This window comes from Lipotes vexillifer, unplaced genomic scaffold (assembly GCF_000442215.2).
Source record: "Lipotes vexillifer unplaced genomic scaffold, Lipotes_vexillifer_v1.1 scaffold977, whole genome shotgun sequence".
Lineage (NCBI taxonomy): Eukaryota > Metazoa > Chordata > Mammalia > Artiodactyla > Lipotidae > Lipotes > Lipotes vexillifer.
In genome coordinates, this window is record NW_006783088.1 from 5,991,490 (window position 1) to 6,002,886 (window position 11,397).

General features: G+C 39.1%; 1 protein-coding gene across 3 annotated transcripts in view; it reads right to left on the reverse strand.

Moving 5' to 3' along the window:
• TTC17 (tetratricopeptide repeat domain 17) overlaps window positions 1-11,397 on the reverse strand; it is a 158,042-nt gene that overhangs the window by 39,209 nt on the left and 107,436 nt on the right. For 2 of the 3 annotated variants that reach the window (XM_007455810.1, XM_007455811.1), the window contains 4 exons: window positions 7,447-7,706; window positions 6,830-6,983; window positions 2,238-2,358; window positions 189-348 (listed from right to left, as the gene is read on the reverse strand). In XM_007455810.1, coding sequence (XP_007455872.1) covers window positions 189-348; window positions 2,238-2,358; window positions 6,830-6,983; window positions 7,447-7,706 — 695 coding nt within the window. Of the gene's footprint in view, window positions 1-188; window positions 349-2,237; window positions 2,359-3,607; window positions 4,188-6,829; window positions 6,984-7,446; window positions 7,707-11,397 lie in introns of those variants that run through there. The other variant, XM_007455812.1, reaches the window with a different exon arrangement.

Genomic DNA, 11,397 nt, shown 5'->3' on the forward strand with positions numbered 1-11,397 from the left:
TCATAAAAAAAAGCATAAGCTCAGTCACAGGGCCCGAAAGAAATGAGGCTTGGCCTAAAGCCACCTAGATGACAGCCATCTGAAAATAGGCAAAAAAATATGGCCTGGCTGCTTGTGCTTTCTGCTATCAGTTGCATCATGACTGTGGGGCTAAAAACTAGAGAGGCTGAATAAAGCCGAGCACTCACCTCTGTTAACTGGCTCTCACCCGTGTAATGTAGGCTGGCTCGGTTGGAAACCCCCTGCAAGTGGTCCAGGGTGTGCATGCTTGTGGGGAGATTGCCATTGCAAACAGGTTCCATCGCTGGCTGCTGTATTGGAGTGGCAAAGTCTATGTGTTCTGTGATGCTGAAAAATGGAGAGGACCACCTTAGCCATGGAAAAATTGAGTGGGTGGGGAGAAAGAGTATTAATAATCAGCTGACCATAACTTCAACATATTATTAGAAGTGTCTGGAACCGCAAAATCTCACAACGGAAGAGACTTCAGAAGTTATTTAGTCTGATCTCTCATTTTACAGGTACAAGGACTCCAGTGCCTGGTAATGACCATCTGTTGAATGTATGAATAGGCATCGTACCCCGGGTCAAAGCAGTAGTGTTGGGATCTGAGTCTTGAACTCAGTATTTTCTCAGTCTCCTCAAGCTGCCTCCTTTCTATGCACCGGGATGTCTGATTTCCTTACTGCTGCTTGGCCACTTTTTCTCACTGGGGAGGTTTTAAACCAGGTAGGTTTTCTTCTAGGACTTCTTCCAGGGTACAGATAGTGATAAATACCCACAGGTGGTTCCTATCTTTTACTTTCCCTCTATGCACAGAAGTACACTTGTCCCCACAGAAAAAGTTACCTAAAGTTTAGACAGTAAATGTTATACAGATCCAGCTATTCACTGTATCTATGTATAAGATATAAGTACTTCCCTTCATGGTTCCAAAGGGGTCATTTTCCTGCTATACACAGGCTAAATGTTATACCCTATCATATATATATCATATATACTGATGTGGCAAATTGGCACTGCCAGATTTTGTCATAGCTACTTAAAAAGTTTAACGCATATTATGCAAACATTCATTCATTCATTATTTATTCACAGCCTATTACATGTCAGATATCAGGGTTTTAATAATTAACAAAACATACCCAGTTCCCACAGTTATGATGCTCATAATCTTGTGTTAGTCGGTTATTACAGGTGTGATGAATTGTAAAAGATAAAAACACAGTGCAATGTCAGTTTACTACAGGAGGGTATATATTTCCTCCATGCTGATGGAGGAAGGAGGTGGTTAATGAAGGACTTCCTGTGGAAGAGGTTTAAGTGGAGACCAGGAGGAGGAGTATGAATTAACCAGGAAGGGAGAAGGTGCTGAGAACACCAGCACAGGAGATACCACATGTGAAGGGAGGGAGGCGGGGAGGGCAGAGCTGAAGATGGAAAGACACGCAGGGAGCAAATGATGAAGGGCTCTGTGGGCCACTGTGAACAGCGATATTTATAAGTTACTAGAGTATTTTAAGAATTATTTGACTTATATTTGAGGAATAATGCTGAGTACTGTGGACAGAATGGACTGAAGAGATGCAAGAATGAATAAGCCATAGAGGACCAGCTAGGAGGCTACTGAATGAATCTACGTGGAGATGACAGTACTCTGGTTTAAGGAGGCCGCGATGGGGATGAAGAAAAGCAGGTGGTTTTGAAAAATATTCAAAAGTTCTGGGAGTAGAGCAGTCTGACTAGGAGTGATTGTAAAATAAGAAGGCTTAGTGGTAAATCTTGGGGAACTCCAATGCTTAAAAGGTAGAAAAGGGGCCAACAAAAGAGACTGAGCATCCAGGGAGGAAAAAGCAGCTATAAGAGAGGCAACCTTGCTCGCCTGTGTCCCGGGAGGTGCTTGTAAATCTGGATTTGCTCTGGCTCCCTTTGTAAGCACACCATGTCAGGGAGGTTTTGTGCTTTGATTGAGAGAGACCCAGTCTTTAATTCAAACTAAGTAAGTTAGCTGTGACTTCTAGATAGCTTAGAAAGTATGGGTGAAGGCACTGAGAAGGGGGCACATCGACTGTTTCAGTACAATGGGCTGAGTCCAACTGTGGTAGAACCACCAACCCTAGAGAGGACGACTCTTCTAGTAGCTGTTGACAAAGAAGGGCAGCCATGAGGTCAGCTGGGGCCCAGTGGGGTCACTGGTCACAAATGCCATGAAGGAGGGAGAGGTTTAAGATACTCACTCAATGTTTTTTGAAGAAACTGCAAGCCAGGTACTCACGATGGCCGTCAGCTCTACCCAGCGGAGTTTGAGGCACTCGTCTGGGCTGGGCCATCCCAGACTCTGGTAGTCACGCTTTTTTCCTGGAAGGAAAGTATGTCATCAATCGACACGACTGCAAAGGAACAGAACGTATAGTGTCTTATGTCCTGGTGATTACTTCATCCAGATTGGTGTATTGGAGGTGCCAGTCATTCTTCTAGTCTAGAATTTCTACCACCTAGAGAACTAACTAAAATCTTGTCATTCACAGCTATGGGAATAAAAATCATCTTTGAGTAAAGCCTTGTTTTCAAAGACAGATGATGAAGTAAAAATAAATGTGCCCTTCACTGGATTTAAGACTGAGATAAGGGTCAAAATACTGTTCAATGTTAACATTTTACCAAACTTAATTTTTACCTTTCTATTGCTTTCTATTCAAAATCAATACATTTTGATTTTATAGAGACAACTCTAAGTCAGGAGAAACATATATCTCTAAAGCAGGGTTTCTTAAGCTGGTACTAATGACATTGTGAGAGCTGTCCTGTGCACTGGAGGATGTTTGGCAGCATCCCTGGCCTCTACCCAACAGATGTCAGCAGCACCCTCCCTGATATATGACAACCAAAAATGCCTCCAGGTACTGTCAAATGTTCCCTGGGAGGGCGAAGTCACTCCTGGTAGAGAACCCCTGCTGTAAAGAAAAGCAGTAGGATAGAGAATAATGATGATAATGAAAGGTTATCATTTATTTCCAGAGCACTTACCATGTGTTCAGGTCCTGTGCTAAGGGCTTTATATCTGTAACCTCATGAGGCAGATTTTAATCCTCATTTCTCAGATGAGAAAACAGAGGCTCAGAGAAATCAAGTGACTTGCCCAGGGTCACCTGCCTACTAGGTGGCAGAAATGGGATTCAGATCCAGGTCTGTTTGACTCTAACGTGCACATTCCCAATCATGCTATTTAAAGCTTTACTGGGCTTTTAAAGCTCCGTTTATGGTACCCTTCAAAGGTACTACCTTTTGGGTGTAGGCCCTTTACTTAAATCAAGTCCCCCAAAAAAGAGCAGAATTAAATCCTATCTGGGAAAAATTCTTCTGAAGAAATTCTATTGGAATGGACAGGAAGGAGAACTTTGGTTCGGTATAACTCTTTTTATACTGTAGGAATTTACCAACGATAGAAAACTGTTTAAGACACAGGCAGGGCTTTAGATTTAGATTTTAATAGAATAGAAAAAAACAGTTTGGAAGAGTTTCAAATGAACCCTGTTTAAATGAATAAGTTAAATAACTGAACCATAGGTTTCACAATAAAGATTATTTTTCTTTTATGTTTAAGAAATTCACTTGAAAAATGTTTATTGAGCATCTGTTATAAGAGACTGGGAACTGTGTTAAGACACTAGGGATACAGAGAGGAATAATAAAAGGGCCTGCCCTTGAGCTCACAGTCTACTGAGGAAGGTAAACAAACAAATTATTAGAACATAATAGGGTTAAGTGCTAGAGTGAAGGTACAGAACAGCTGCATAGAGGAGATAGCAACTAATGCTGCCTGAAGGTACCAAGGAAAAGATGGCATTGGAGTTTGAAGTGTAAAGATGAGTGACATTTTAGCACCGCTGAGGTGGCAGAAGGGCATTCCAGGCAGAGGGAACAGCATGTGCAAAGACAAGGAGGTAAAACAAGAGCAGGGGTGGTTCAGAGAATGGTACTGAAGGGGAGAGAAAGGCTGGGTTGTAAACAGTCTTGTGCACCACACTAGAAAGTTTGGCCTTTATGCTGCAGGCACTGGGGAGCCTTTGAGCGCACCACTCTCCACCTTGTTCACAAGGATATCATAAGACACTCTGTTAAATGCTTTACTTTAATCTAGTTACATTATGTCTATGACACTTTCCTGGCCTTCCAGTCTACTAGCCCTCACCAAAGTAGGAAATGAAATTAGTTATGCATTATTAATTTTATTAATTCTTAGAAAATCTACAATGGCCCTTAATGATCCCTACTCTTCCCCCATGGGCTCACAAAGTACTGGTTTAATAATTTGCTTTAGAACTTTGCCAGAATTTATCACAAACTCCTTATCACTTGGTAGTGGACAGAATCCATACTTATTTGAAAACTGGGAACCTCTCCAGTCTTCTCTTGCTTTAGAACTTTTCACTTCAGTGACAGTGACACTTTAGTTCCATGATCTCATTTGCAAGTATATTCAGTGCCCTACCCAGGCCCACCTCCTTGAATCCATTTTAAATTGTCTAAGTGCTCTCCTATCATCTCAACCACCCTGAGCTTTAATTTTCACTTTTACAAGAAATTTTTAGGGTTTTTTTGTTAAAGTAACATAGGTTTATTATAAAATACTTAGAAAACGGAAAAGAACGAAGAAGAAAACAGAAAATCACCTGCAGCCCTATCAGTACCCAGAGATGATAATTTATGACATTTTAGTGTATTCTCTCCTACACTTGTTTCTATGTGCTTGTTTATTTTAGCATATTTCATCAAATCTAAGATGTCATAAACTGTAAGGTACACATTATTTTACATGATTTAAGAAAGAAAAATGTTGCCAATTATTAGTTAAGATACTATCAATTTTAAGATGATCTCAATTTCAGAGATACTGAAATGTGAAAAAAAATATAGTCAAAATATAGTATATTTACTATTTTACAAAAATTGAAGTATTCTCTATATATGCTATTCTATAAACTGCGTTTGTTCACCTACTAAATTATAAACATCTTGGCTGCACAGTACATGGCAAGAACATGCTGTCATTTATTTAGGCAACTATCATCATTTAGGTATTTTTCAAATTTTTATTATGATAAGCAGCACGATGATCAATCTCTGTACTTCTATCTTTCACACTTGTGAGATAATTTATTTAAGGTAAATTACTAGAAGTAGAACTGTTGGCATTTTTAAAATTTTTCTGATACATCTAGTCAAACTATTCCAAAATTCACTTTATTAACTCTCACTGTGTATTTACACAAATAATTTGACAAGCAAAAATGGCATATCACATTTTATGTTTGCACTTCCTTGATTGCTAGTGAGGCTGAACATTTTATCACGTTTAGTGGCTGTGTGTGTGTGTGTGTGTGTGTGAGTGTGTGTGTGTATTTGGTGAATTGCCTATGTACTTTGTATATATTTTATTGAAATGCTGTATTTTTTTTCTATCAATTTGTAGGTGCTCTTTAAATGATGTTGATATCCTTTGCTTATCATATATTCTATAAATATATGTAAACATTCTGCAAAAATACTTTGTTTCAATCCTTTGTCTTTCTATTTTGTAGTGTTTTCTGATGCCAGAATTATTTTCTTTTTCTTTTTCTCTCTGCTTTAGAAAGTCCTTTTTCACCTTAAAAGTATATAAATATCCATCTGAATTTTCCTCTTTTATGTTTTTATTACATTTACTACTTAATCCATTGGAAGTTTCATTGCTATAATCACGTTTTATAGTTTGAATATCTTTTTCCTTGCTACTGCAGACAGACCTACTAGAGGAAGTGTTGCTTTCTTTCCATAACATGTTAGCACATGCTATCTTTCTTAAGCAGTAAAGCTACTTAATACTTTCAACTCTAGTCATGACAAAGTATCCTTTTTGGTGTCCTTAGTACTTTTCTCAAATCACAGATCATTCTGGGATTTAGCCAAGTTGACCTCATTCTTTACATTTTATTATGTGTCCTTTGCTTTCAGCTTTGGTAAATACAACTTAAATAAGACACGTTTTCATGAACTTACCTTGAATTTTTGAAGTCTAAGACAGTGAAAATATCCTTTTAAAAAAGGGGACTTCTTTTAAAAAACGAAATTCTATCACCACTATTTCATTGTTGGAAAAGAAAGTCAGCTGGACTCATGGCAATGGGTCTGAACCTGAAGTCCAAAGATAGACTTCGGGACAACTATGAACCCTGAAAGTACATGCCAAATTTTGATGTAAATGCTTTTTTTTTTTTTTTCTGGGGAGTAGCTCCAAAGCATTTATCCAATACTTAAAGAGACATCTGACATACAAAAATGTTACTAAATAGTTAATACTTATTGAGTCCTATGTGCCCAGTTCATTTAAAGAACTTTACATGTATAAACTCTTTAAACTCATTTAAAGAACTTTACATGTATAAACTCATAAGTTTACATGTATAAACTTATAAACTATAAGACAGATGCAATTATTGCCATTTTATAGATAAGGAAAATGAGGCACAGAGAACTAAATGGCAAAACTGGTGTGTGAAGCTAGGGAGTCTGTCTCAAACACACAGTTTTACATATTATACTAGACTGTTAGGGATTAATAGGATATTTAAGTTCAAGATGGTAAGATTGTAAGTCAAATGGCCAATGGTAAAAAAAAAAATCAAGTATATGTCAAACAAAACTTTTTATATCGATGACTGATTTCTTGCTCACTTGGTTCAATTACGTTCTCATCGGATCTACTTCAAGCTGCAAACACACCCTTTTGTGAGAACTGAGACAGTGAAATCTGAAAGAAGAAACTGGCATATTAAATATTCAAATTTACCTTGTGGCCCAGGAGATGCCACCTTTGGGCCAGTGATCTCCAGGTTTGCTTGGTTACGATGTACATTTTCTGCCTGATTCGTTTCTACCTTTCTCCCAGGAGTTTTCTTATGATCTCCTTTGGGTTTCTTTACACGTTTGACTTGGAATGTGATCTGGGAAACGAAAACATGTTAGGGACAAATGAGACCAGTTATCACTTCTGTCCATGGCTGTGGGTATTGGTGGCTTTAAGAATAATCAGTCTTGTGCTAGGGTTAAGTTCTTTCCTTCAGTTTAATTCTTAAGGGTCTAGATGAAAAATGTTTAGTGAAATAAACAAAATAACCTAGCCTTGAAGGGTATAGAGGAAACTGAAAAGTAAGATGTCTGAACTGGGCTGTTCCCAAGTCTGCAGTCTTTGAGTGTGGTTTCACACCCATCCCACTTCCTTTGCCTCCTGGAAGAGCCAGCGATACCTAAGTAACATGAAATGCTTCTGGCAGTACAATTCCCATGTGAAGGCTGACTGGAACGTGGAGTAAAGCAGAGCCACACACCCAATAGAACCCTTACACTTTGCATACCCCCAAAGACCTGGGCTACAATTTGATAAGAATTGAGTTAGCAAACACTTACCCACTCTGTTGCTTCATCATCTTCACTTCTGCAGTCTCCATAGCAAGAGCTTCTGGCCACTCCATCCTGGGGACCTTTCTTCAGTACCCGTATCCCCTGTAAGTCCAGACGCCGTCCTTTCATCTCTAGTGCTCCCCCAAAGCCTTCCAGAGGCCATGCCTGTTGAAATTCATCCACCAAAGCTAAAATCTCTTCTGACATTTTTGTTTCATCTGAATTCTCCATCTCATCAGAACCATTGCTTTCCTCAGCCACTGTACCTGCAATTCAAGTGCCAGCATATTATTAAAAATTACAATCATTCAAGTACTTGAGGGACTCCAACCATGCTTTCTGAGAAAAGTTCTGGCTCTGTTTAGAGGCACTTCTATAGTCCATCTTCATGAAAATACCATTCAACATCTTCAAAATTCATAATATAATATCATCTTTGTCATCTAGCTTTTGTAAAAAACCTGGCTGAGCACAATGGCAGCAGCTAGACGGCAGGAGGTCATAGATTATGTCACTAGCGAGCATTAAGATGGCCATTTTATTTTTTAAAATTATTTTTAAAATAAATTTATTTATTTATTTGGGCTGTGTTGGGTCTTCATTGCTGCATGCAGGCTTTCTCTAGTTGCAGCGAGCGGGGGCTACTCTTCGTTGCGGTGAGCGGGCTTCTCGTTGAGGTGGCTTCCCTTGTTGCAGAGCACAGGCTCTAGGTGTGCGGGCTTCAGTAGTTGTGGCACATGGGCTCAGTAGCTGTGGCTCGTGGGCTCTAGAGTGCAGGCTCAGTAGTTGTGGCGCATGGGCTTAGCTGCTCCGCAGCATGTGGGGTCTTCCCGGACCAGGGCTTGCACCCATGTCCCCTGCGTTGGCAGGCAGATTCTTAACCAATGCGCCACCAGGGAAGTACTGAAGATGGTTATTTTATATGTGTATTTTTTGGGGAAAGAAACCCAACTTGCTCTAGACATGAGACAGAGATGGCAAAGATGAAGTTTATTATGAAATATTATTTACTTAATATATATATATATATATATATATATATAGGATTCTTCAAGCTTTATTCAAATAGCATATGAAATATCATAGCTGTTCAGACCGTACGGTCTGCCTTAACTGAACAATGATTTGTTTAGTGGAAAATTATCCTAATTCCACATGAAGGCTCCCATTTTCACTAATGGCTAATATAAGAAATAGCAATATACTAGTGTAAGTTTTTTCTAAAATGGTTTATTATCAAGATATTTATTACGTTGCTCATGTTTCTTATATAAAGACTCTTATGGCTGTTTCTCAGTGCAATGGCCTAGTAAAAATTCTCTCTCTTGAGAAGTCAATATGTTTCCATTATTATACACTGCAGGTTACACAACCTTACAAGTTCCTCTCTATGCTTACCTAGAAAGCTTAAGGTAAAATCAGTCTAAGTTTCTTAACAGAATGCCTTCCTTTCTTAAAAAAATTCTTTACTATTTAACTTTTGCTATTTTGAATTAATGGCTCAATCTTATATTGTGTGTTCTGTGAAAGTTATCTTCAGTCCTTTTTGGAAGTGTACAGGGTATAAAAACAAACAACAAAATGGAATGCCTCCTTTTGTAATATGTACCCACTGGACAACCTGAGAGCTTGGGGTTGTTCACAAAATGCCAGTCTACGTTATCCCAATAATCTTCAATTGGTAATTCTGGCTCGTTCAGTGATTTAGAACATGGCATTAATAAGGCCAACATCAGGAATCTCATAACCATATCACCAGACCTATAGCCATAGTCAGTAACCCATTTTAGAAATGCATAGTTTTAGTTTCTGAGAAGGCTTGGGGTAAGAAAGATGGCTGATTACCATGGCTAAAAACAAAGCTTTGAGCCCCTCTCAGAGAAGGTCTGCAGCGTCACCCTTAGCTCTCTGGTGGCATCTCTATCTCCTATCCCACTTTCTATTCCAGAATGTGGGAAGGTCACTGCCAGGCTGAGAGTACTGCAAGAAATCTCTTGTCATTCTTGAAAAAGCTATAGGGCTCTTCCGTTTGTTAACAGGTGACTACAAAATGTACTGCTGCCCTTTCAAGTAAGTTTGTTTTAGGTTTTCTGAACCAATCTGCTTGATTCTATTGCTTAATACTGTCATTAATGTTCTGAAACAAGAATAAAGTAAAACAGGGGTTTGTAAAGTCTTTTTCTTTAGGGTATTTAGATAAAAATGGTTGGTTACTTGCCAAAATTATGTGGCCAGTAGTATAAATGTAGGCTGGACAAAGAGTTTTTATTTTTAGTTTCTATCTTGTTTGCTACTATATTCCAAATGTCCAACATTGCACCTGGCACACAGCAGGCACAAATAGCTGTAGAATCAATTAATGGGGACTCAGGAATACTTTGCTTTGTGAGATCCTTGAGGATCTGCTGTTCCTCTTTTTGCCCTGTCCTGCTGGAAATTCAAGACTTTTTAAACTCTAAAAAGTGTCATCTGTTAAAGTACTGTCAACCCAGATGAAAGGTAAGCAAACAGAAAGGCAGGCACCATGTTTTCAGCATAGTGTCTGGCATACTACGTGATTTACAAACTTCTCAGTAGCTAATCCAGGAAAGCAGCTGAAAAGGACTGCTACAGGGATCCCAAACAGGAACTTAATTAGAATTGCCTGGGAACTGACTTGTAGCAACAGAGCTGTCTCTAAGTACTCCTCATGTTATTTTAGCTTCTTCTCCTTCTTTCTCCTATGGCCATGGGGTTCCTTGCATCTGGTCCTGAGACAGAAGAGGATTTTTGATAGATTTGGCCATAGCCAAGAATACGGGTTTAAAGCAAAGTGGCTTTTGGTCAAAGGTAGACAGCAGGTACCTAATTCCCCAGTGTACAGTTAGAGCTGCGTAGGGATGCTGTGTGTGGAAGCCTTATTTCCATTCAGTAACTACTACTATCTAGAAAGCATTCGTGTTTTTTAGCTGCAAAGAGTTCTGCAAGGCCGGGTCCCAAAGGCTGATACTTCCCCGTGCCCTTACCATATGGTAATAGATATCATTATCAAAAAGTTCTTAGAGAAAGGGCCTTTCATTGATGAAAATCAGTATTCAATTGAGAGACTATGGAACTTGCTGTGGTCTGCTGCGGCTGGCAGCCATTCGGCCTTTTCCACGGCTGCTGGGTTCGGGGTGATAGCAATTCTTAGAGAACACCACCAAATAAAGGTGAGGAATGGGGGGATCATAAATGTGCTACGAGTGAGAAAACATAAACCAATCTTTATTTATTTAGACCCTATTACATGCCCATCTCCATGCTATATGCTATACAGGTGGGAGCAAAAGGAATCTGGTCCCAAGGAATTAAAGATAATCAAGCTGGAGACACAAAACTATATATTAATACATTAAACAATGAGAGAACAATTACATTTTTTTTTCCTAAAGGAAAAACACAATTGAATGTGGTCACAAAATGCTTCTTACAGGAGAGTAGACTACCTGAGGCAGGATTCAGACAGAATAGAGGTTCAGGGAGGGCACTCCCCGAGTGATGAAACTAAAAAAGCAGGTATGTATAGACTCACATACCCATATACACCCATATAGATACAGGCATAAGAAAGGTATATGTGACGGCACTACTAATTTTAAATTAACTAGAACAAAAAACATATACAGAGTATATCAGCAAATAAGATATCTGGGGAAGGTGGGTGACACTGAGAGTGTCTGGGAAAGTCAGGAAGAAGACTCATTGTAAAGGGAGCCTCTAGTATGTTAAGCAAAGAATAACAAGATGAGAGCCACAATATTTATAAAGGTTAGATTAGTAAATCAGCTGGTGATTTAGGAGTTAGGGGGTGGAGGACAGAAGGAAGACAGAACAGAGGACAATTAGAAAGGTGCTTCAACAATCTCTATCGGAGTCATATAAAGAGAAGGTGACAGGCTGAGGGTAAATGGGAGATTTTAGAAAGGGAGGGAAAGA